Source organism: Schistocerca serialis, unplaced genomic scaffold (assembly GCF_023864345.2).
Source record: "Schistocerca serialis cubense isolate TAMUIC-IGC-003099 unplaced genomic scaffold, iqSchSeri2.2 HiC_scaffold_1393, whole genome shotgun sequence".
NCBI lineage: Eukaryota > Metazoa > Arthropoda > Insecta > Orthoptera > Acrididae > Schistocerca > Schistocerca serialis.
The window spans coordinates 13,977,487-14,004,788 of record NW_026047617.1 but is presented as its reverse complement, the minus strand read 5'-3'; the positions used below and the strand labels follow the sequence as shown (position 1 = coordinate 14,004,788).

General features: G+C 38.7%; 1 protein-coding gene across 1 annotated transcript; it reads left to right on the top strand.

The window, feature by feature from the left end:
* The first annotated feature begins 24,273 nt into the window (after positions 1 to 24,273).
* LOC126442628 (piggyBac transposable element-derived protein 4-like) lies at positions 24,274 to 26,107 on the top strand. Its single transcript, XM_050090715.1, has 2 exons — positions 24,274 to 24,388; positions 24,492 to 26,107. The coding sequence occupies exons 1-2, from the start codon at positions 24,274 to 24,276 to the stop codon at positions 26,105 to 26,107; spliced, it is 1,731 nt and encodes a 576-aa protein (XP_049946672.1).
* Positions 26,108 to 27,302: the final 1,195 nt, after the last annotated feature.

The following is a 27,302-nucleotide window of genomic DNA, read 5'->3' as shown; positions in this document are numbered from 1 at the left end:
ATCTGTGTTTCATCGTCAATAAGAAGGTCAGAGGGATACAGTAAACCAAAAGTGAAGCATCGGAATCTATAACTAGTGTCACAGGAATGGTTCCAAACATAGAGAGTAAGAAGAGTCTGTCTTTTTGTACTTAAGTCGGCATTGTGCCTTCTATATTTAATTCCGATGCAATTTCTGTGTTTCATCGTCAATAAGACGATCAGAGGGATACAGGAAACCGGAAGTGAAGCATCGGAATCTATAACTAGTGTCACAGGAATGGTTCAAAACATAGACAGTAAGAAGAGCCAGTCTTCTTGTACTTGAGTCGGCATTGTGCCTTTTGTATTTAATTCCGATGCAATTTCTGTGTTTCATCGTCAATAAGAATGTCAGAGGGATACAGTAAACCTGAAGTGAAGCATCGGAATCTATAACTAGTGGCACAGGAATGGTTCTAACCATTGACAGTAAGAAGAGTCAGTTCTCTTGTACTGAAGTCGGCATTGTGCCTTTTGTATTTAATTCCGATGCAATATCTGTGTTTCTTCGTCAATACGAAGGTCAGAGGGATACAGTAAACCTGAAGTGAAGCATCGGAATCTATAACTAGTGTCCCAGAAATGGTGCAAAACATAGTAAGAAGAGTCAGTCTTCTTGTACTTAAGTCGACAATGTGCCTTTTGTATTTAATTCCGATGCAATATCTGTGTTTCTTCGTCAATACGAAGGTCAGAGGGATACAGTAAACCTGAAGTGAAGCATCGGAATCTATAACTAGTGTCACAGAAATGGTTCAAAACATAGACAGTAAGAAGAACCAGTCTTCTTGTACTTGAGTCGGCATTGTGCCTTTTGTATTTAATTCCGATGCAATTTCTGTGTTTCATCTTCAATAAGAAGGTCAGAGGGATACAGTAAACCTGAAGTGAAGCATCGGAATCTATAACTAGTGGCACAAGAATGGTAGAAAACATTGACAGTAAGAAGAGCTAGTCTTCTTGTACTTGAGTCGGCATTGTGCCTTTTGTATTTAATTCCGATGCAATTTCTGTGTTTCATCGTCAATAAGAAGGTCAGAGGGATACAGTTCACAAGACGTGAAACATCGGAATCTATAACTAGAGTCACAGGAATGGTTCAAAACATAGACAGTAAGAAGGGTCAGTTTTCTTGTTCTTAAGTCGGCATTGTGCCCTTTGTATCTCATTCCGATGCAATTTCTGTGTTTCATCGTCAATAAGGAGGTCAGAGGGATACAGTAAACCTAAAGTGAAGCATCGGAATCTATAACTAGTGTAACAGGAATGGTTCAAACATAGAGAGTAAGAAGAGTCAGTCTGTTTGTACTTAAGTCGGCATTGTGCCTTTTATATTTAATTCCGATGCAATTTCTGTGTTTCATCGTCAATAAGACGATCAGAGTGATACAGAAAACCTGAAGTGAAGCATCGGAATCTATAACTAGTGTCACAGGAATGGTTCAAAACATAGACAGTAAGAAGAGCCAGTCTTCTTGTCCTTGAGTCGGCATTGTGCCTTTTCTATTTAATTCCGATGCAATTTCTGTGTTTCATCGTTAAGAAGAATGTCAGAGGGATACAGTAAACCTGTAGTAAAGCATCGGAATCTATAACTAGTGGCACAGGAATGGTTCTAACCATTGACAGTAAGAAGAGTCTGTGTTCTTGTACTGAAGTCGGCATTGTGCCTTTTGTATTTAATTAATATGCAATTTCTGTGTTTCATCGTCAATAAGACGATCAGAGGGATACAGTAAGCCTGAAGTGAAGCATCGGAATCTATAACTAGTGTCACAGAAATGGTGCAAAACATAGTAAGAAGAGTCAGTCTTCTTGTACTTAAGTCGACAATGTGCCTTTTGTATTTAATTCCGATGCAATTTCTGTGCTTCATAGTCAATAAGAAGGTCAGCTGGTTACAGTAAACCTGAAGTGAAGCATCGGAATATGTAACTAGTGTCACAGGAATGGTTCAAAACATAGACAGTAAGAAGAGCCAGTCTTCTTGTACTTGAGTCGGCATTGCGCCTTTTGTATTTAATTGCGATGAATTTTCTGTGTTGTTCGTCAATAAGAAGGTCAGAGGGATACAGTAAACCTGAAGTGAAGCATCTGAATCTATTACTTGTATCACAGGAATGGCTCAAAACATAGACAGTAAGAAGAGTCAGTTTTCTTGTACTTGAGTTGGCATTGTGCCTTTTGTATTTAATTCTGATGCAATTTCTGTGTTTCATCGTCAATAAGAAGCTCAGCTGGATTCAGTAAACCTGAAGTGAAGCATAGGAATCTATAACTAGTGTCACAGGAATGGTTCAAAACATAGACAGTAAGAAGAGCCAGTCTTCTTGTACTTGAGTTGGCATTGTGCCTTTTGTATTTAATTCCGATGAATTTTCTGTGCTTGATCGCCAATAAGAAGGTCAGAGGGATATAGTAAACCTGAAGTGAAGCATCGGAATCTATAACTAGTGTCACAAGAATATTAGAAAACATTGACAGTAAGAAGAGCCAGTCTACTTGTACTTGAGTCGGCATTTTGCCTTTTGTATTTAATTCCGATGCAATTTCTGTGTTTCATCGTCAATAAGAAGATCAGAGGGATACAGTACACCTGACGTGAAGCATCGGAATCTATAACTAGTGTCACAGGAATGGTTCAAAACATAAACAGTAAGAAAGGTAAGTTTTCTTGTTCTTAAGTCGGCATTGCGCCCTTTGCATTTCATTCCGATGCAATATCTGTGTTTCATCGTCAATAAGAAGGTCAGAGGGATACAGTAAACCAAAAGTGAAGCATCGGAATCTATAACTAGTGTCACAGGAATGGTTCCAAACATAGAGAGTAAGAAGAGTCTGTCTTTTTGTACTTAAGTCGGCATTGTGCCTTCTATATTTAATTCCGATGCAATTTCTGTGTTTCATCGTCAATAAGACGATCAGAGGGATACAGGAAACCGGAAGTGAAGCATCGGAATCTATAACTAGTGTCACAGGAATGGTTCAAAACATAGACAGTAAGAAGAGCCAGTCTTCTTGTACTTGAGTCGGCATTGTGCCTTTTGTATTTAATTCCGATGCAATTTCTGTGTTTCATCGTCAATAAGAATGTCAGAGGGATACAGTAAACCTGAAGTGAAGCATCGGAATCTATAACTAGTGGCACAGGAATGGTTCTAACCATTGACAGTAAGAAGAGTCAGTTCTCTTGTACTGAAGTCGGCATTGTGCCTTTTGTATTTAATTCCGATGCAATATCTGTGTTTCTTCGTCAATACGAAGGTCAGAGGGATACAGTAAACCTGAAGTGAAGCATCGGAATCTATAACTAGTGTCCCAGAAATGGTGCAAAACATAGTAAGAAGAGTCAGTCTTCTTGTACTTAAGTCGACAATGTGCCTTTTGTATTTAATTCCGATGCAATATCTGTGTTTCTTCGTCAATACGAAGGTCAGAGGGATACAGTAAACCTGAAGTGAAGCATCGGAATCTATAACTAGTGTCACAGAAATGGTTCAAAACATAGACAGTAAGAAGAACCAGTCTTCTTGTACTTGAGTCGGCATTGTGCCTTTTGTATTTAATTCCGATGCAATTTCTGTGTTTCATCGTCAATAAGAAGGTCAGAGGGATACAGTAAACCTGAAGTGAAGCATCGGAATCTATAACTAGTGGCACAAGAATGGTAGAAAACATTGACAGTAAGAAGAGCTAGTCTTCTTGTACTTGAGTCGGCATTGTGCCTTTTGTATTTAATTCCGATGCAATTTCTGTGTTTCATCGTCAATAAGAAGGTCAGAGGTATACAGTTCACAAGACGTGAAACATCGGAATCTATAACTAGAGTCACAGGAATGGTTCAAAACATAGACAGTAAGAAGGGTCAGTTTTCTTGTTCTTAAGTCGGCATTGTGCCCTTTGTATCTCATTCCGATGCAATTTCTGTGTTTCATCGTCAATAAGGAGGTCAGAGGGATACAGTAAACCTAAAGTGAAGCATCGGAATCTATAACTAGTGTAACAGGAATGGTTCAAACATAGAGAGTAAGAAGAGTCAGTCTGTTTGTACTTAAGTCGGCATTGTGCCTTTTATATTTAATTCCGATGCAATTTCTGTGTTTCATCGTCAATAAGACGATCAGAGTGATACAGAAATACTGAAGTGAAGCATCGGAATCTATAACTAGTGTCACAGGAATGGTTCAAAACATAGACAGTAAGAAGAGCCAGTCTTCTTGTCCTTGAGTCGGCATTGTGCCTTTTCTATTTAATTCCGATGCAATTTCTGTGTTTCATCGTTAAGAAGAATGTCAGAGGGATACAGTAAACCTGTAGTAAAGCATCGGAATCTATAACTAGTGGCACAGGAATGGTTCTAACCATTGACAGTAAGAAGAGTCTGTGTTCTTGTACTGAAGTCGGCATTGTGCCTTTTGTATTTAATTAATATGCAATTTCTGTGTTTCATCGTCAATAAGACGATCAGAGGGATACAGTAAGCCTGAAGTGAAGCATCGGAATCTATAACTAGTGTCACAGAAATGGTGCAAAACATAGTAAGAAGAGTCAGTCTTCTTGTACTTAAGTCGACAATGTGCCTTTTGTATTTAATTCCGATGCAATTTCTGTGCTTCATAGTCAATAAGAAGGTCAGCTGGTTACAGTAAACCTGAAGTGAAGCATCGGAATATGTAACTAGTGTCACAGGAATGGTTCAAAACATAGACAGTAAGAAGAGCCAGTCTTCTTGTACTTGAGTCGGCATTGCGCCTTTTGTTTTTAATTGCGATGAATTTTCTGTGTTGTTCGTCAATAAGAAGGTCAGAGGGATACAGTAAACCTGAAGTGAAGCATCTGAATCTATTACTTGTATCACAGGAATGGCTCAAAACATAGACAGTAAGAAGAGTCAGTTTTCTTGTACTTGAGTTGGCATTGTGCCTTTTGTATTTAATTCTGATGCAATTTCTGTGTTTCATCGTCAATAAGAAGCTCAGCTGGATTCAGTAAACCTGAAGTGAAGCATAGGAATCTATAACTAGTGTCACAGGAATGGATCAAAAGATTAACAGAAAGTAGAGTCTGTCTTCTTGTACTTTAGTCGGCATTGTGCCTTTTGTACTTAATTCCGATGCAATTTATGTGCTTCATCGCCAATAAGAAGGTCAGCTGTATACAGTAAACCTGAAGTGAAGCATCGGAATCTATAACTAGTGTCACAGGAATGGTTCAAAACATAGACAGTAAGAAGAGCCAGTCTTCTTGTACTTGAGTTGGCATTGTGCCTTTTGTATTTAATTCCGATGAATTTTCTGTGCTTGATCGCCAATAAGAAGGTCAGAGGGATATAGTAAACCTGAAGTGAAGCATCGGAATCTATAACTAGTGTCACAAGAATGGTAGATAACATTGACAGTAAGAAGAGCCAGTCTACTTGTACTTGAGTCGGCATTTTGCCTTTTGTATTTAATTCCGATGCAATTTCTGTGTTTCATCGTCAATAAGAAGATCAGAGGGATACAGTACACCTGACGTGAAGCATCGGAATCTATAACTAGTGTCACCGGAATGGTTCAAAACATAAACAGTAAGAAAGGTAAGTTTTCTTGTTCTTAAGTCGGCATTGCGCCCTTTGCATTTTATTCCGATGCAATCTCTGTGTTTCATCGTCAATAAGAAGGTCAGAGGGATACTGTAAACCAAAAGTGAAGCATCGGAATCTATAACTAGTGTCACAGGAATGGTTCCAAACATAGAGAGTAAGAAGAGTCTGTCTTTTTGTACTTAAGTCGGCATTGTGCCTTCTATATTTAATTCCGATGCAATTTCTGTGTTTCATCGTCAATAAGACGATCAGAGGGATACAGGAAACCTGAAGTGAAGCATCGGAATCTATAACTAGTGTCACAGGAATGGTTCAAAACATAGACAGTAAGAAGAGCCAGTCTTCTTGTACTTGAGTCGGCATTGTGCTTTTTGTGTTTAATTCCGATGCGATTTCTGTGTTTCATCGTCAATAAGAATGTCAGAGGGATACAGTAAACCTGAAGTGAAGCATCGGAATCTGTAACTAGTGGCACAGGAATGGTTCTAACCATTGACAGTAAGAAGAGTCAGTTCTCTTGTACTGAAGTCGGCATTGTGCCTTTTGTATTTAATTAAGATGCAATTTCTGGGTTTCATCGTCAATAAGACGGTCAGAGGGATACAGTAAACCTGAAGTGAAGCATCGGAATCTATAACTAGTGTCACAGTAATGGTGCAAAACATAGTAAGAAGAGTCAGTCTTCTTGTACTTAAGTCGACAATGTGCCTTTTGTATTTAATTCCGATGCAATATCTGTGCTTCATAGTCAATAAGTAGGTCAGCTGCTTACAGTAAACCTGAAGTGAAGCATCGGAATATATAACTAGTGTCACAGGAATGGTTCAAACATAGACAGTAAGAAGAGCCAGTCTTCTTGTACTTGAGTCGGCCTTGTGCCTTTTGTATTTAATTGCGATGAATTTTTTGTGTTTATCGTCAATAAGAAGGTCAGAGGCAGTTAACCTGAAGTGAAGCATCGGAATCTATTACTAGTGTCACAGGAATGGTTCAAAACATAGACAGCAAGAAGAGTCAGTTTTCTTGTACTTAAGTCGCCATTGTGCCTTATGTATTTAATTCCGAAGCAATTTCTGTGTTTCATCGTCAATAAGAAGGTCAGCTGGATTCAGTAAACCTGAAGTGAAGCATCGCAATCTATAACTAGTGTCACAGGAATGGATCAAAGCATAGACAGTAAGAAGAGTCACTCTTTTTGTACTTAAGTCGGCATTGTGCCTTTTGTATTTAATTAAGATGCAATTTCTGTGATTCATCGTCAATAAGAAGGTGAAAGGGATACAGTAAACCTGAAGTGAAGCATCGGAATCTGTAACTAGTGTCACAGGAATGTTTCAAAACATAGACAGTAAGAAGAGTCAGTCTTCTTGTACTTAAGTCGGCATTGTGCCTTTTGTATTTAATTCCGATGCAATATCTGTGTTTCATCGTCAATAAGAAGGTCAGAGGGATACAGTAAACCTGAAGTGAAGCATCGGAATCTATAACTAGTGTCACAGGAGTGGTTCAAAACATAGAAAGTAAGAAGTGTCAGTCTTTTTGTACTTAAGTCGGCATTGTGCTTTTGTATTTAATTCCGACGCAATTTCTGTGTTTTATCATCAATACGAAGGTCACAGGGATACAGTAAAACTGAAGTGAAGCATCGGAATCTATAACTATAGTCACAGGAATGGTTGAAAACATAGACAGCAAGAAGGGTCAGTCTTCTTGTACTTAAGTCGGCATTGTGCCTTTTGTATTTAATTCCGATGCAATATCTGTGTTTCTTCGTCAATAAGAATGTCAGAGGGATACAGTAAACCTGAAGTGAAGTATCGGAATGTATAACTAGTGTTACAGAAATGGTTCAAAACATAGACAGAAAGAAGAGCCAGTCTTCTTGTACTTGAGTCGGCATTGTGCCTTTTGTATTTAATTACGATGCAATTCCTGTGTTTCATCGTCAATAAGAAGGTGAAACGGATACAGTAATCCTGAAATGAAGCATGCGAATCTATAACTAGTGTCACAGGAATGTTTCAAAACATAGACAGTATGAGGAGTCAGTTTTCTTGTACTTAAGTCGGCATTGTGCCTTTTGTATTTAATTCCGATGCAATTTCTGTGTTTCATCGTCAATAAGAAGGTCAGAGGGATACAGTAAACCTGATGTGAAGCATCGGAATCTATAACTAGTGTCACAGGAGTGGTTCAAAACATAGACAGTAAGAAGTGTCAGTCTTTTTGTACTTAAGTCGGCATTGTGCCTTTTGTATTTAATTCCGATGCAATATGTGTGTTTCTTCGCCAATAAGAAGGTCAGAGGGATACAGTAAACCTGAAGTGAAGCATCGAAATCTATAACTAGCGTCAAAGAAATGGTTCAAAACATAGACAGAAGAAGAGCCAGTCTTCTTGTACCTGAGTCGGCATTGTGCCTTTTGTATTTAATTCCGATGCAATTTCTGTGTTTCATCGTCAATAAGAAGGTCAGAGGGATACAGTAAACCTGAAGTGAAGCATTGGAATCTATAACTAGTGTCACAAGAATGGTAGAAAACATTGCAGTAAGAAGAGCCAGTCTTCTTGTACTTGAGTCGGCATTGTGCCTTTTGTATTTAATTCCGATGCTATTTCTGTGTTTCATCGTCAATAAGAAGGTCAGAGGGATACAGTAAACCTGAAGTGAAGCATTGGAATCTATAACTAGGGTCACAAGAATGGTAGAAAACATTGGCAGTAAGAAGAGCCAGTCTTCTTGTACTTGAGTCGGCATTGTGCCTTTTGTATTTAATTCCGATGCAATTTCTGTGTTTCATCGTCAATAAGAAGGTCAGAGGGATACAGTACACCTGACGTGAAGCATCAGAATCTATAACTAGTGTCACAGGAATGGTTCAAAACATAGACAGTAAGAAGGGTCAGTCTTCTTGTACTTAAGTCGGCATTGTGCCTTTTGTATTTAATTCCGATGCAATATCTGTGTTTCTTCGTCAATAAGAAGGTCAGAGGGATACAGTAAACCTGAAGTGAAGCATCGGAATCTATAACTAGTGTCACAGAAACGGTTCAAAACATAGACAGTAAGAAAAATCAGTCTTCTTGTACTTAAGTCGGCATTGTGCCTTTTGTATTTAATTAAGATGCAATTTCTGTGTTTCATCGTCAATAAGAAGGTGAGGGATTCAGTCAACCTGAAGTGAAGTAACAGAATCAATAACTAGTGTCACAGGAAAGGTTCAAAACATAGACAGTAAGAAGAGTCAGTCATCTTGTACTTAAGTCGGCATTGTGCCTTTTGTATAAAATGCCGAAGCAATTTCTGTGTTTCATCGTCAATAAGAAGGTTAGCTGGGTACAGTAAACCTGAAGTGAAGCATCGGAATCTATAACTAGTGTCACAGGAACGGTTCAATACATAGGCAGTAAGAAGAGCCAGTCCTCTTGTTCTTAAGTCGGCTTTGTACCTTTTGTATTCAATTCCAAAGCAGTGTCTGTGTTTCATCGTCAATAAGGAGGTCAGAGGCATACAGTAAAACTGAAGTGAAGCATCGGAATCTATAACTAGTGTTACAGAAATGGTTCAAAACATAGACAGTAAGAAGAGTCAGTCTTCTTGTACTTGAGTCGGCATTGTGCCTTTTGTATTTAATCCCGATGCAATTTCTGTGTTTCATCGTCAATAAGAAGGTCAGAGGGATACAGTAAACCTGAAGTGAAGCATCGGATTCTATAACTAGTGGCACAGGATTGGTTCTAACCATTGACAGTAAGAAGAGTCAGTGTTCTTGTACTGAAGTCGGCATTGTGCCTTTTGTATTTAATTGAGATGCAATTTCTGTGTTTCATCGTCAATAAGACGGTCAGCGGGGTACAGTCAACCTGAAGTAAAGCATCGGAAACTAAAACTGGTGTCACATGAATGGTTCAAAACATAGTAAGATGAGTCAGTCTTCTAGTACTTACGTCGACAATGTGCCTTTTGTATTTAATTCCGATGCAATTTCTGTGCTTCATTGTCAATAAGAGGGTCAGCTGGTTACAGTAAACCTGAAGTGAAGCATCGGAATCTATGTCTAGTGTCACAGAAATGGTTCAAACATAGACAGTAAGAAGAGCCAGTCTTCTTGTACTTGAGTCGGCATTGTGCCTTTTCTATTTAATTCCGATGCAATTTCTGTGTTTCATCGTCAATAAGAAGGTCAGAGGGATACAGTAAACCTGGAGTGAAGCATCGGAATCTATGACTAGTGGCACAGGAATGGTTCTAACCATTGACAGTAAGAAGAGTCAGTGTTCTTGTACTGAAATCGGCATTGTGCCTTTTGTATTTAATTCCGATGCAGTGTCTGTGTTTCATCGTCAATAAGAAGGTCAGAGGGATACAGTAAAACTGAAGTGAAGCATGGGAATCTATAACTAGTGTCACAGGAATGGTTCAAAACATAGACAGCTAGAAGAGTCAGTCTTCTTGTACTTAAGTCGGCAATGTGCCTTTTGTATTTATTTCCGATGCAATTTCTGTGCTTCATAGTCAATAAGAAGGTCAGCTGCATACAGTAATCCTGAAGTGAAGCATCGGAATCTATAACTAGTGTCACAGGAATGGTTCAAAACATTAACAGTAAGTAGAGTCAGTCTTCTTGTACTTTAGTCGGCATTGTTCCTTTTGTTTTTAATTCCGATGCAATTTATGTGCTTCATCGTCAATAAGAAGGTCAGTTGGATACAGTAAACCTGTAGTGAAGCATCGGAATCTATAACTAGTGTCCCAGGAATGGTTCAAAACATAGACAGTAAGAAGAGTCACTCTCCATGTACTTAAGTCGGCATTGTGCCTTTTGTATTTAATTAAGATGCAATTTCTGTGTTTCATCGTCAATAAGAAGGTGAAAGGGATACAGTAAACCTGAAGTGAAGCATCGGAATCTATAACTAGTGTCACAGGAATGGTTCAAAACATAGACAGTAAGAAGAGTCAGTTTTCTTGTACTTAAGTCGGCATTGTGCGCTTTGTATTTAATTCCGATGCAATTTCTGTGTTTCATCGTCAATAAGAAGGTCGGAGGGACACAGTAAACCTGAAGTGAAGCATCGGAATATATAACTAGTGTCACAGGAATGGTTCAAAACATAGACAGTAAGAAGAGTCAGTCTTTTGGTACTTAAGATGGCATTGTGCCTTTTGTATTAAATTCCGTTGCAATTTCTGTGTTTCATCGTCAATACGAATGTAAGAGGGATACAGTAAACCTGAAGTGAAGCATCGGAATCTATAACTAGTATCACAGGAATGGTTCAAACATAGACAGTAAGAAGGGTCAGTCTTCTTGTACTTAAGTCGGCATTGTGCCTTTTGTATTTAATTACGATGCAATATCTGTGTTTCTTCGTCAAGAAGAAGGTCAGAGGGATACAGTAAACCTGAAGTGAAGCATCGGAATTTTTAACTAGTGTCACAGATATGGTTCAAAACATAGACAGTAAGAAGAGCCAGTCTTCTTGTACTTGAGTCGGCATTGTGCCTTTTGTATTTAATTCCGATGCAATTTCTGTGTTTCATTGTCAATAAGAAGGTCAGAGGGTTTCAGTAAACCTGAAGTGAAGCATCGGCATCTATAACTTGTGTCACAAGAATGGTAGAAAACATTGTCAGTAAGAAGAGCCAGTCTTCTTGTACTTGAGTAGGCATTAAGCCTTTTGTATTTAATTCCGATCCAATTTCTGTGTTTTATCGTCAATAAGAAGGTCAGAGGGATACAGTACACCTGACGTGAAACATCAGAATCTATAACTAGTGTCACAGGAATGGTTCAAAACATAGACAGTAAGAGGGGTCAGTCTTCTTGTACTTAAGTCGGGATAGTGCCTTTTGTATTTAATTCCGATGCAATATCTGTGTTTCTTCGTCCATAAGATGGTCAGAGGGATACAGTAAACCTGAAGTGAAGCATCGGAATCTGTAACCAGTGTCACAGAAGTGGTTCAAAACATAGGCAGTAAAAAGAGCCAGTCTTCTTGTACTTGAGTCGGCATTGTGCCTTTTGTATTTAATTCCGACGAAATTTCTGTGTTTGATCGTCAATAAGAAGGTCAGAGGGATACAGTAAACCTGAAGTGAAGCATCGGAATCTATAACTAGTTTCACAGGAATGGTTCAAAACATAGACAGTAAGAAGAGTCAGTCTTCTTGTACTTAAGTCGGCATTGTGCCTTTTGTATTTAATTCCGATGCAGTGTCGGTGTTTCATCGTCAATAAGAAGGTCAGAGGGATACAGTAAAACTGAAGTGAAGCATCGGAATCTATAACTAGTGTCACAGGAATGGTTCAAAGCATAGACAGTAAGAAGAGTCAGTCTTCTTGTACTTAAGTCGGCATTGTGCCTTTTGTATTTAATTCCAACGCAATTTCTGTGCTTCATCGTCAATAAGAAGGTCAGCTGGATACAGTGGACCTGAAGTTATGCATCGGAATCTATAACTAGTGTCACAGGAATGGTTCAAATCGTAGACAGTAAGAAGAGCCTGTCTTCTTGTATTTGAGTCGGCATTGTGCCTTTTCTATTTAATTCCGATGCAATTTCTGTGTTTCATCGTCAATAAGAAGGTCAGAGGGATACAGTAAACCTGAAGTGAAGCATCGGAATCTATAACTAGTGGCACAGGAATGGTTCTAACCATTGACAGTAAGAAGAGTCAGTGTTCTTGTACTGAAGTCGGCATTGTGCCTTTTGTATTTAATTCCGATGCAGTGTCTGTGTTTCATCGTCAATAAGAAGGTCAGAGGGATACAGTAAAACTGAAGTGAAGCATGGGAATCTATAACTAGTGTCACAGGAATGGTTCAAAGCATAGACAGTAAGAAGAGTCAGTCTTCTTGTACTTAAGTCGGGAATGTGCCTTTTGTATTTAATTCCGATGCAATTTCTGTGCTTCATAGTCAATAAGAAGGTCAGCTGCATACAGTAAACCTGAAGTGAAGCATCGGAATCTATTACTAGTGTCACAGGAATGGTTCAACTCATAGACCGTAAGAAGAGTCAGTTTTCTCGTACTTAAGACGACATTGTGCCTTATGTATTTAATTCCGATGCAATTTCTGTGTTTCATCGGCAATAAGAAGGTCAGCTGGATACAGTAAACCTGAAGTGAAGGATCTGAATCTATAACTAGTGTCACAGGAATGGTTCAAAACATTAACAGTAAGTGGAGTCATTCTTCTTGTACTTTAGTCGGCATTGTTCCTTTTGTTTTTAATTCCGATGCAATTTATGTGCTTCATCGTCAATAAGAAGGTCAGCTGGATACAGTAAACCTGTAGTGAAGCATCGGAATCTATAACTAGTGTCACAGGAATGGTTCAAAACATAGACAGTAAGAAGAGTCACTCTCCATGTACTTAAGTCGGCATTGTGCCTTTTGTGTTTAATTAAGATGCAATATCTGTGTTTCTTCGACAAGAAGAAGGTCAGAGGGATACAGTAAACCTGAAGTGAAGCATCGGAATTTATAACTAGTGTCTCAGATATGGTTCAAAACATAGACAGTAAGAAGAGCCAGTCTTCTTTTACTTGAGTCGGCATTGTGCCTTTTGTATTTAATTCCGATGCAATTTCTGTGTTTCATCGTCAATAAGAAGGTCAGAGGGATACAGTGAACCTGAAGTGAAGCATCGGAATCTATAACTTGTGTCACAAGAATGGTAGAAAACATTGACAGTAAGAAGAGCCAGTCTTCTTGTACTTGAGTCGGCATTAAGCCTTTTGTATTTAATTCCGATGCAATTTCTGTGTTTCATCGTCAATAAGAAGGTCAGAGGGATACAGTACACCTGACGTGAAGCATCAGAATCTATAACTAGTGTCACAGGAATGGTTCAAAACATAGACAGTAAGAAGGGTCAGTCTTCTTGTACTTAAGTCGGGATAGTGCCTTTTGTATTTAATTCCGATGCAATATCCGTGTTTCTTCGTCCATAAGATGGTCAGAGGGATACAGTAAACCTGAAGTGAAGCATCGGAATCTGTAACTAGTGTCACAGAAATGGTTCAAAACATAGGCAGTAAAAGGAGCCAGTCTTCTTGTACTTGAGTCGGCATTGTGCCTTTAGTATTTAATTCCGATGAAAGTTCTGTGTTTGATCGTCAATAACAAGGTCAGAGGGATACAGTAAACCTGAAGTGAAGCATCGGAATCTATAACTAGTTTCACAGGAATGGTTCAAAACATAGACAGTAAGAAGAGTCAGTCTTCTTGTACTTAAGTCGGCATTGTGCCTTTTGTATTTAATTCCGATGCAGTGTCTGTGTTTCATCGTCAATAAGAAGGACAGAGGGATACAGTAAAACTGAAGTGAAGCATCGGAATCTATAACTAGTGTCACAGGAATGGTTCAAAGCATAGACAGTAAGAAGAGTCAGTCTTCTTGTACTTAAGTCGGCATTGTGACTTTTGTATTTAATTCCGACGCAATTTCTGTGCTTCATCGTCAATAAGAAGGTCAGCTGGATACAGTGGACCTGAAGTTATGCATCGGAATCTATAACTAGTGTCACAGGAATGGTTCAAATCGTAGACAGTAAGAAGAGCCTGTCTTCTTGTACTTGAGTCGGCATTGTGCCTCTTCTATTTAATTCCAATCAATTTTCTGTGTTTGATCGTCAATAAGAAGGTCAGAGGGATACAGTAAACCTCAAGTGAAGCATCGTAATCTATAACTAGTGTCACAGGAATAGTTCAAAACATAGACAGTAAAAGGAGTCAGGCTTCTTGTACTTAAGTCGGCATTGTACCAAATGTATTTAATTCCGATGCAATTTCTGTGTTTCATCGTCAATAAGAAGGTCAGCTGGATACAGTAAACCTGAAGTGAAGCATCGGAATTTATAACTAGTGTCACAGGAATGGTTCAAAACATTAACAGTAAGTAGAGTCAGTCTTCTTGTACTTTAGTCGGCATTGTGGCTTTTGTATTTAATTCCGATGCAATTTATGTGCATCATCGTCAATAAGAAGGTCAGCTGGATACGGTAAACCTGAATTCAAGCATCGGAATCTATAACTAGTGTCACAGGAATGGTTCAAAACAATAACAGTAAGTAGAGTCAGTCTTCTTGTACTTTTGTTGGCATTGTTCATTTTGTTTTTAATTCCGATGCAATTTATGTGGTTCATAGTCAATAAGAAGGTCAGCCGGATACAGTAAACCTGTAGTGAAGCTTCGGAATCTATAACTAGTGTCACAGGAATGGTTCAAAACATAGACAGTAAGAAGAGTCACTCTCCATGTACTTAAGTCGGCATTGTGCCTTTTGTATTTAATTAAGCTGCAATTTCTGTGTTTCATCGTCAATAAGAAGGTGAAAGAAATACAGTAAACCTGAAGTGAAGCATCGGAATCTATAACTAGTGTCACAGGAATGGTTCAAAACATAGACAGTAAGAAGAGTCAGTTTTGTTGTACATAAGTCGGCATTTTGCCTTTTGTATTTAATTACGATGCAATATCTGTGTTTCTTCGTCAAGAAGAAGGTCAGAGGGATACAGTAAAACTGAAGTGAAGCATGGGAATCTATAACTAGTGTCACAGGAATGGTTCAAAACATAGACAGTAAGAAGAGTCAGTCTTTTTGTACTTAAGATGGCATTGTGCCTTTTGTATTTAATTCCGTTGCAATTTCTGTGTTTCATCGTCAATGCGAATGTCAGAGGGATACAGTAAACCTGAAGTGAAGCATCGGAATCTATAACTAGTATCACAGGAATGGTTCAAAACATAGACAGTAAGAAGGGTCAATCTTCTTGTACTTAAGTCGGCACTGTGCCTTTTGTATTTAATTACGATGCAATATCTGTGTTTCTTCGTCCATAAGATGGTCAGAGGCATACAGTAAACCTGAAGTGAAGCATCGGAATCTGTAACTAGTGTCACAGAAATGGTTCAAAACATAGGCAGTAAAAGGAGCCAGTCTTCTTGTACTTGAGTCGGCATTGTGCCTTTTGTATTTAATTCCGATGAAATTTCTGTGTTTGATCGTCAATAAGAAGGTCAGAGGGATACAGTAAACCTGAAGTGAAGCATCGGAATCTATAACTAGTTTCACAGGAATGGTTCATAACTTAAACAGTAAGTAGAGTCAGTCTTCTTGTACTTTAGTCGGCATTGTGCCTTTTGTATTTAATTCCGATGCAATTTATGTACATCATCATCAATAAGAAGGTCAGCTGGATACGGTAAACCTGAATTGATGCATCGGAATCTATAACTAGTGTCACAGGAATGGTTCAAAACATAGACATTAAGAAGAGTCATTTTTCTTGTACTTAAGTCGGCATTGTGCCTTTTGTATTTAATTCCGATGCAATTACTGTGTTTCATCGTCAATAAGAAGGTCAGCTGGAGACAGTAAACCTGAAGTGAAGCATCGGAATCTATAACTAGTGCCACAGGAATGGTTAAAAGCATAGGCAGTAAGAAGAGCCAGTCTTCTTGTACCTGAGTCGGCATTGTGCCTTTTGTATTTAATTCCGATGAGATTTCTGTGTTTCATCGTCAATAAGAAGGTCAGAGGGATACAGTAAACCTGAAGTGAAGCATCGGAATCTATAACAAGTGTCACAGGAATGGTAGAAAACATTGACAGTAAGAAGAATCAGTCTTCTTGTACTTAAGTCGGCATTGTGCCTTTTGTATTTAATTAAGATGTAATTTGTGTGGTTCATCGTCAATAAGGAGGTCAGAGGGATACAGAAAACCTGAAGTGAAGCATCGGAATCTAAAACTAGTGTCACAGGAATGGTTCAAAACATAGACAGTAGGAAGAGTCAGTCTCCTTTTACTTAAGTCGGCATTGTGCTTTCTGTATTTAATTCCGATGCAATTGTTGTGTTTCATCGCCAATAAGAAGGTCAGAGTGATACAGTAAAACTGAAGTGAAGCATCGGAATCTATAACTAGTGTCACGGGAATGGTTCAAAACATAGACAGTAAGAAGAGTCAGTCTTCTTGTACTTAAGTCGGCATTGTGCCTTTTGTATTTTATTCCGATGCAATTTCTGTGTTTGATCGTCAATAAGAAGGTCAGAGAGATACAGTAAACCAGAAGTTAAGCATCGGAATCTATAACTAGTGTCACAGGAATGGTTCAAAACATAGACAGTAAGGAGAGTCAGTTTTCTTGTACTTAGGTCGGCATTGGGCCTTTTGTATATAACTACGATGCAGTTTCTGTGTTTCATCGTCAATAAGAAGGTCAGAGGGATACAGTAAACCTGAAGTGAAGCATCGTAATCTATAACTAGTGTCACAGGAATGGTTCAAAACATAGACAGTAAGAAGAGTCAGTTTTCTTGTACTTAAGTCGGCATTGTGCTTTTGTATTTAATTCCGATGCAATTTCTGTGCTTCATCGTCAATAAGAAGGACAGAGGGATATAGTAAACCTGAAGTTAAGCATCGGAATCTATAACTAGTGTCACAGGAGTGGTTCAAAACATAGACAGTAAGAAGTGTCAGCCTTTTTGGACTTAAGTCGGCATTGTGCCTTTTGTATTTAATTTTGACGCAATATCTGTGTTTCTTCGTCAATAAGAAGGTCAGAGGGATACAGTAAACCTGAAGTGAAGCATCGGAATCTATAACTAGTGTCACAGATATGGTTCAAAACATATACAGAAGAAGAGCCAGTCTTCTATTACCTGAGTCGGCATTGTGCCTTTTGTATTTAATTCCGATGCAGTTTCTGCGTTTCATCGTCAATAAGAAGGTCACAGGGATACAGTAAACCAGAAGTGAAGCATTGGAATCTATAACTAGTGTCACAAGAATGGTAGAAAACATTGGCAGTAAGAAGAGCCAGTCTTCTTGTACTTGAGTCGGCATTGTGCCTTTTGTATTTAATTCCGATGCAATTTCTGTGTTTCATCGCCAATAAGAAGGTCAGAGGGATACAGTACACCTGACGTGAAGCATGGGAATCTATAACTAGTGTCACAGGAATGGTTCAAATCATAGACAGTAAGAAGGGTCAGTCTTCTTATACTTAAGTCGGCATTGTGCCTTTTGTATTTAATTAAGATGCAATTTCTGTGTTTCATCGTCAATAAGAAGGTGAGGGATTCAGTCAACCAGAAGTGAAGCATCAGAATCAATAACTAGTGTCACAGGAAAAGTTCAAAACATAGACAGTAAGAAGAGTCAGTCATCTTGTACTTAAGTCGGCATTGTGCCTTTTGTATAAAAAGCCGATGCAATTTCTGTGTTTCATCGTCAATAAGAAGGTCAGCTGGGTACAGTAAACCTGAAGTGAAGCATCGGAATCTATAACTAGTGTCACAGGAATGGTTCAAAACATAGGCAGTAAGAAGAGCCAGTCCTCTTGTTCTTAAGTCGGCTTTGTGCCTTTTGTATTTAATTCCAAAGCAGTGTCTGTGTTTTATCGTCAATAAGGAGGTCAGAGGCATACAGTAAAACTGAAGTGAAGCATCGGAACCTATAACTAGTGTCACAGAAATGGTTCAAAACATAGACAGTAAGAAGAGTCAGTCTTCTTGTACTTGAGTCAGCATTGTGCCTTTTGTATTTAAATCCGATGCAATTTCTGTGTTTAATCGTCAATAAGAAGGTCAGAGGGATACAGTAAACCTGAAGTGAAGCATCGGAATCTATAACTAGTGTCACAGGAATGGTTCAAAACATAGACAGTAAGAAGAGTCAGTTTTCTTGTACTTAAGTCGGCATTGTGCCTTTTGTATTTAATTCCGATGCAATTTCTGTGTTTCATCGTCAATAAGAAGGTCAGAGGGATACAGTAAACCTGATGTGAAGCATCGGAATCTATAACTAGTGTCACAGGAGTGGTTAAAAACATAGACAGTAAGAAGTGTCAGTCTTTTTGTACTTAAGTCGGCATTGTGCCTTTTGTATTTAATTCCGATGCAATATGTGTGTTTCTTCGCCAATAAGAAGGTCAGAGGGATACAGTAAACCTGAAGTGAAGCATCGAAATCTATAACTAGCGTCAAAGAAATGGTTCAAAACATAGACAGAAGAAGAGCCAGTCTTCTTGTACCTGAGTCGGCATTGTGCCTTTTGTATTTAATTCCGATGCAATTTCTGTGTTTCATCGTCAATAAGAAGGTCAGAGGGATACAGTAAACCTGAAGCGAAGCATCGGAATCTATAACTAGTGGCACAGGAATGGTTCTAACCATTGACAGTAAGAAGAGTCAGTTTTCTTGTACTTAAGTCGGCATGGTGCCTTTTGTATAAAATGCCGATGCAATTTCTGTGTTTCATCGTCAATAAGAAGGTCAGCTGGGTACAGTAAACCTGAAGTGAAGCATCGGAATCTATAACTATTGTCACAGGAATGGTTCAAAACATAGGCAGTAAGAAGAGCCAGTCCTCTTGTTCTTAAGTCGGCTTTGTGCCTTTTGTATTTAATTCCAAAGCAGTGTCTGTGTTTCATCGTCAATAAGGAGGTCAGAGGCATACAGTAAAACTGAAGTGAAGCATCGGAATCTATAACTAGTGTCACAGAAATGGTTCAAAACATAGACAGTAAGAAGAGTCAGTCTTCTTGTACTTGAGTCAGCATTGTGCCTTTTGTATTTAATTCCGATGGAATTTCTGTGTTTCATCGTCAATAAGAAGGTCAGAGGGATACAGTAAACCTGAAGTGAAGCATCGGAATCTATAACTAGTGGCACAGGAATGGTTCTAACCATTGACAGTAAGGAGAGTCAGTGTTCTTGTACTGAAGTCGGCATTGTGCCTTTTGTATTTAATTCCGATGCAATATATGTGCTTCATCGTCAATAAGGAGGTCAGCTGGATACAGTAAACCTGAAGTGAAACATCGGAATCTATAACTAGTGTCACAGGAATGGTTCAAACCATAGACAGTAAGAAGAGTCAGTGTTCTTGTACTGAAGTCGGCATTGTGCCTTTTGAATTTAATTAAGATGCAAATTCTGTGTTTCAACGTCAATAATAGGGTTAGAGGGATACAGTAAACCTGAAGTGAAGATTCGGAATCCATAACTAGTGTCACAGGAATTATTGAAAACATAGACTGTAAGAAGAGTCTCTCTTCTTGTACTTAAGTCGGCGTTGTAACTTTTGTATTTAATTAGGATGCAATTTCTGTGTTTCATCGTCAATAAGAAGGTGAAAGGGATACAGTAAACCTGAAGTGAAGCATCGGAATCTATAACTAGGGTCACAGGAATGGTTCAAAACATAGACAGTAAGAAGAGTCAGTTTTCTTGTACTTAATTCGGCATTGTGCCTTTTGTATTTAATTGCGATGCAATTTCTGTGTTTCATCGTCAATAACAAGATCGGAGGGATACAGTCAACCTGAAGTGAAGCATCGGAATCTATAACTAGTGGCACAGGAATGGTTCAAACCATAGACAGTAAGAAGAGTCAGTGTTCTTGTACTGAAGTCGGCATTGTGCCTTTTGTATTTAATTATCATGCAATTTCTGTGTTTCATCGTCAATAAGAAGGTCAGAGGGATACAGTAAACCTGAAGTGAAGCATCGGAATCTATAACTAGTTTCACAGGAACGGTTGAAAACATAGACAGTGAGAATAGTCAGTCTTCTTATACTTAAGTTGGCATTGTGCAATTTGTATATAATTCCGATGCAATTTCTTTGTTTCATCGTCAATAAGGTCAGCTGGATACAGTCAACCTGAAGTGAAGCATCGGAATCTATTACTAGTGCCACAGGAATGGTTAAAAGCATAGGCAGTAAGAAGAGCCAGTCTTCTTGTACTTGAGTCGGCATTGTGCCATTTGTATTTAATTCCGATGAGATTTCTGTGTTTCATCGTCAATAAGAAGGTCAGAGGGATACAGTAAACCTGAAGTGAAGCATCGGAAACTATAACAAGTGTCACAGGAATGGTAGAAAACATTGACAGTAAGAAGAGTCAGTCTTCTTGTACTTAAGTCGGCATTGTGCCTTTTGTATTTAATTAAGATGCAATTTGTGTGGTTCATCGTCAATAAGGAGGTCAGAGGGATACAGAAAACCTGAAGTGAAGCATCGGAATCTAAAACTAGTGTTACAGGAATGGTTCAAAACATAGACAGTAGGAAGAGTCAGTCTCCTTTTACTTAAGTCGGCATTGTGCCTTCTGTATTTAATTCCGATGCAATTTTTGTGTTTCATCGCCAATAAGAAGGTGAAACGGATACAGTAATCCTGAAATGAAGCTTTGGAATCTATAACTAGTGTCACAAGAATGGTAGAAAACATTGGCAGTAAGAAGAGCCAGTCTTCTTGTACTTGAGTCGGCATTGTGCCTTTTGTATTTAATTCCGATGCAATTTCTGTGTTTCATCGTCAATAAGATGGTCAGAGGGATACAGCACACCTGACGTGAAGCATCGGAATCTATAACTAGTGTCACAGGAATGGTTCAAAGCATAGACAGTAAGAAGGGTCAGTCTTCTTGTACTTAAGTCGGCATAGTGCCTTTTGTATTTAATTACGATGCATTATCTGTGTTTCTTCGTCAATAAGATGGTCAGAGGGATACAGTAAACCTGAAGTGAAGCATCGGAATCTATAACTAGTGTCACAGAAATGGTTCAAAACGAAGGAAGTACGAAGAGCCAGTCTTCTTGTTCTTGAGTCGGCATCGTGCCTTTTGTATTTAATTCCGATCAATTTTCTGTGTTTGATCGTCAATAAGAAGGTCAGAGGGATACAGTAAACCTGAAATGAAGCATCGGAATCTATAACTAGTGTCACAGAAACGGTTCAAAACATAGACAGTAAGAAGAATCAGTCTTCTTGTACTTAAGTCGGCATTGTGCCTTTTTTATTTAATTACGATGCAATTTCTGTGTTTCATCGTCAATAAGAAGGTGAGGGATTCAGTCAACCTGAAGTGAAGCATCTGAATCAATAACTAGTGTCACAGGAAAGGTTCAAGACATAGACAGTAAGAAGAGTCAGTCATCTTGTACTTAAGTCGGCATTGTGCCTTTTGTATAAATTGCCGATGCAATTTCTGTGTTTCATCGTCAATAAGAAGGTCAGCTGGGTACAGTAAACCTGAAGTGAAGCATCGGAATCTATAACTAGTGTCACAGGAATGGTTCAAAAGATAGACAGTAAGAAGAGTCACTCTCCATGTACTTAAGTCGGCATTGTGCCTCTTGTATTTAATTAAAATGCAATTTCTGTGTTTCATCGTCAATAAGAAGGTGAAAGGGATACAGTAAACCTGAAGTGAAGCATCGGAATCTATAACTAGTGTCACAGGAATGGTTCAAAACATAGACAGTAAGAAGAGTCAGTTTTCTTGTACTTAAGTCGGCATTATGCGCTTTGTATTTAATTCCGATGCAATTTCTGTGTTTCATCGTCAATAAGAAGGTCGGAGGGACACAGTAAACCTGAATTGAAGCATCGGAATCTATAACTAGTGTGACAGGAATGGTTCAAAACATAGACAGTAAGAAGAGTCAGTCTTTTTGTACTTAAGTTGGCATTGTGCCTTTTGTATTTAATTCCGTTGCAATTTCTGTGTTTCATCGTCAATACGAATGTCAGAGGGATACAGTAAACCTGAAGTGAAGCATCGGAATCTATAACTAGTATCACAGGAATGGTTCAAAACATAGACAGTAAGAAGGGTCAGTCTTCTTGTACTTGAGTCGGCATTGTGCCTTTTGTGTTTAATTCCGATGCAATTTCTGTGTTTCATCGTCAATAAGAAGGTCAGCTGGATACAGTAAACCTGAAGTGAAGCATCGGAATCTATAACTAGTGTCACAGGAACGGTTCAAAACATAAACAGTAAGTAGAGTCAGTCTTCTTCTACTTTAGTCGGCATTGTGCCTTTTGTATTTAATTCCGATGCAATTAATTTGCATCATCGTCAATAAGAAGGTCAGCTGGATACGGTAAACCTGAATTGAAGCATCGGAATCTATAACTAGTGTCACAGGAATGGTTCAAAACATAGACAGTAAGAAGAGTCAGTTTTCTTGTACTTAAGTCGGCATTGTGCCTTTTGTATTTAATTCCGATGCAATATCTGTGTTTCTTCGTCAAGAAGAAGGTGAGAGGGATACAGTAAACCTGAAGTGAAGCATCGGAATCTATAACTAGTATCACAGGAATGGTTCAAAACATAGACAGTAAGAAGGGTGAGTCTTCTTGTACTTAAGTAGGCATTGTGCCTTTTGTATTTAATTACGATGCAATATCTGTGTTTCTTCGTCCAGAAGAAGGTCAGAGGGATACAGTAAACCTGAAGTGAAGTATCGGAATTTATAACTAGTGTCACAGATATGGTTCAAAACATAGACAGTAAGAAGAGCCAGTCTTCTTGTACTTGAGTCGGCATTAAGCCTTTTGTATTTAATTCCGATGCAATTTCTGTGTTTCATCGTCAATAAGAAGGTCAGAGGGATACAGTACACCTGACGTGAAGCATCAGAATCTGTAACTAGTGTCACAGGAATGGTTCAAAACATAGAAAGTAAGAAGGGTGTGTCTTCTTGTACTTAAGTCGGCATTGTGCCTTTTGTATTTAATTCCGATGCAATTTCTGTGTTTCATCGTCAATGAGAAGGTCAGAGGGATACAGTAAACCTGAAGTGAAGCATCGGAATCTATAACTTGTGTCACAAGAATGGTAGAAACCATTGACAGTAAGAAGAGCCAGTCTTCTTGTACTTGAGTCGGCATTAAGCCTTTTGTATTTAATTCCGATGCAATTTCTGTGTTTCATCGTCAATAAGAAGGTCAGAGGGATACAGTACACCTGACGTGAAGCATCAGAATCTGTAACTAGTGTCACAGGAATGGTTCAAAACATAGACAGTAAGAAGGGTGAGTCTTCTTGTACTTAGGTCGGCATAGTGCCTTTTGTATTTAATTCCGATGCAATATCTGTGTTTCTTCGTCAAGAAGAAGGTCAGAGGGATACAGTAAACCTGAAGTGAAGCATCGGAATCTATAACTAGTATCACAGGAATGGTTCAAAACATAGACAGTAAGAAGGGTGAGTCTTCTTGTACTTAAGTAGGCATTGTGCCTTTTGTATTTAATTACGATGCAATATCTGTGTTTCTTCGTCCAGAAGAAGGTCAGAGGGATACAGTAAACCTGAAGTGAAGCATCGGAATTTATAACTAGTGTCACAGATATGGTTCAAAACATAGAATGTAAGAAGAGCCAGTCTTCTTGTACTTGAGTCGGCATTAAGCCTTTTGTATTTAATTCCGATGCAATTTCTGTGTTTCATCGTCAATAAGAAGGTCAGAGGGATACAGTACACCTGACGTGAAGCATCAGAATCTGTAACTAGTGTCACAGGAATGGTTCAAAACATAGAAAGTAAGATGGGTGAGTCTTCTTGTACTTAAGTCGGCATTGTGCATTTTGTATTTAACACTCTAAGCGCCAAGCCCGTAAAATTTACGGGCCTGGGATCGCGCGAAAATCACCAAGCCCGTAAAATTTACGGGCCGCTACATTTAATTTCATTCAAAACACTGCAACGTTATTTCTACGGGTTTGGCCAGCGCTATACGTTTTTCAGATGTTTATTAACAAAATGCGTCCATAGATGTCACGGCAGCGCTGTAATTCATGTTAAAACTTATCTTTGCGTTCTCAGTCTGTATATCATTCAGTTGTTTGTCATCATGTTTCGGCGCGGTTTATCAGACGCAGAAATTGCGGATTTGATCAATCATAGCGACACTCTGGATAATGTAGAGAGTGATTCAGACGATTCTGAATGCAATGGTGTGTTTGAAGGTACGTATTTCCGAATTTTCCACGTAATTGTGCAGTACGCACATATCTGTTGAACATGTGTAAACGATGTATGTAGTTACACATAATGTGATATTCTTTTTAGAAGACGAGATTGATGACAGTTTGTCTTCAGATGAAGACGAGAATGATGTTGAAGGTGTTGCTTCAAATCCAGCAGCTGTGCCGTATCCGAAAGACAGTGAGTGGACTGCAGTTGACACCTACCGACCTCTGCCTGTCAACACGACACCCAGGCAGATACTAGTGGATATTGATGAGTCGAGTTCTGTACTGGATTGCAGTAAAGTGTTCCTTACTGACAGTGACGTAAATGAACTCAAGAGACAGACAAATTTGTATGCATCACAGACAATACAGAAGAAAAGAAGAGGAAATAATCTGAAGCCCCATTCAGTTTTGAGTTCGTGGAAGCCAGTGACTATAAGTGAGATGAGGCGTTTCTTGGGTATTATTTTCCACATGTGTGTTTCGAAAAAGCCCAAAATTGCGGACCATTGGAGCACTAATCCTGTTCTTAGTTGTAACTTTTGTCCCCATGTCATGAGCCGTTTGCGTTTCACTCAGATACTGTCATGCTTGCATCTTGTTGACAATTCAAATCAGAAAAAACCAGGCGAAGATGGATTTCATCCACTTTACAAAGTTTTGCCATATTATAATAATTTGAAGGAGCGATGTATCCAGGCATATCGTCCCTCAGAAAAAGTGACAATTGATGAAGGAATTTGCCCATTTCGAGGTCGTGTGAGTTTCCGTGTTTACATGCAAAATAAGCCTCATAAGTATGGACTGAAAGTATATGCTGTTGCTGAAGCCAGTAGTGGCTATGTTGTAAATTTTGAAGTTTATGCTGGTAAGCATATTGTTGACAATTCTTCGTCTGCGGTTATTTTGCGATTGTTGTCTGACAGCAGCTTGCTGAACAAAGGCCACACTGTGTATTTAGATCGATTTTATTCCAGTCCAGAGCTATTTCAGCAACTGGCAGAGAAAGGCACTGGAGCTGTTGGTACTGTGAACAAATCCAGGAAAGGATTGCCTAAAGATTTAGTATCTGCTAAGCTGAAAAAGGGCGAAATGTCTTTTCGGCGTAAAGATAATGTATTGGCAATGAAGTGGAAAGATAAGAGAGATGTGTATACATTGTCTACAAGGCATCAAGCAACATTTGGTACGCATACTAAGAGAAATGGGTCTGTAGTATTGAAACCACTTCAGGTACTTGATTACAACCTCAATAAAATTGGAGTGGATATTGGAGACCAACGCCTGCAGTACAATCCGTTCCAGCACAGAACTGTGAAATGGTGGCGAAAATTATATTTCCATTTGCTGCTTATGGGAGTATCAAATGCATTTTGGCTGTACAATGCAGTGCACAGGAAGAAAATTACAATAACAGACTTTATAACAGTGCTTGCAGTTCAGCTTGTTGAAGACGACACACTTGAATTCATTCCAAGAAATGAAGGAACTGTAGGTCGGCTAACAAAGAGACATTTTTTGCAGCACATACCTGCAACTACTAAGAAGTATGCTGCTCGTGTGTGTCACGTGTGCAGTTCCAGGAGCAAGAAACAGAGTGGCAAGGCTTCTCGCAAAGAGACACGATACGAATGTGAACAGTGTGGCGTTGCACTCTGCCTGGAACCTTGCTTTAAAATTTTCCACACTAAAAAACAATATGATTCTGTGTGAAATTTATATGTAATACTGTATACTATCAGAAACATGTAATGTAGTGCCACAATTTTGGTTAAAAATAAATCACAATTGTATTCCCTTATTCGTATGACTTTTTCTAAATTCTTAAAACATCTAAGTGATTTCTATAACTGTACCTTAAAGCTGTGCATTGTAAAGTAGTTTCTTTCACTCAGAATTAAAGTAGAAATGTGCAGCTTCAAGATGGTACCAAATTTGCCACAATCCAAACAGTAGATTTGATGCAGTAATTTTTTTAATATTGGTAAAATTGCCCGGTTTCTAGGGACGGGTGCATAAAATAGGCCTGGTACAGAGAGTGTTAATTCCGATGCAATTTCTGTGTTGCATCGTCAATAAGAAGGTCAGAGGGATACAGTAAACCTGATGTGAAGCATCGGAATCTATAACTTGTGTCACAAGAATGGTAGAAAACATTGACAGTAAGAAGAGCCAGTCTTCTTGTACTTGAGTCGGCATTAAGCCTTTTGTATTTAATTCCGATGCAATTTCTGTGTTTCATCGTCAATAAGAAGGTCAGAGGGATACAGTACACCTGACGTGAAGCATCAGAATCTGTAACTAGTGTCACAGGAATGGTTCAAAACATAGACAGTAAGAAGGGTGAGTCTTCTTGTACTTAGGTCGGCATAGTGCCTTTTGTATTTAATTCCGATGCAATATCTGTGTTTCTTCGTCCATAAGATGGTCAGAGGGATACAGTAAACCAGAAGTGAAGCATCGCAATCTGTAACTAGTGTCACAGAAATGGTTCAAAACATAGGCAGTAAAAAGAGCCAGTCTTCTTGTACTTGAGTCGGCATTGTGCATTTTGTATTTAATTCCGATGAAATTTCTGTGTTTGATCGTCAATAAGAAGGTCAGAGGGATACAGTAAACCTGAAGTGAACCGTCGGAATCTATAACTAGTTTCACAGGAATGTTTCAAAACATAGACAGTAAGAAGAGTCAGTCTTCTTGTACTTAAGTCGGCATTGTGCCTTTTGTATTTAATTCCGATGCAGTGTCTGTGTTTCATCGTCAATAAGAAGGTCTGAGGGATACAGTAACACTGAAGTGAAGCATCGTAATCTATAACTAGTGTCACAGGAATGGTTCAAAGCATAGACAGTAAGAAGAGTCAATCTTCTTGTACTTAAGTCGGCATTGTGCCTTTTGTATTTAATTC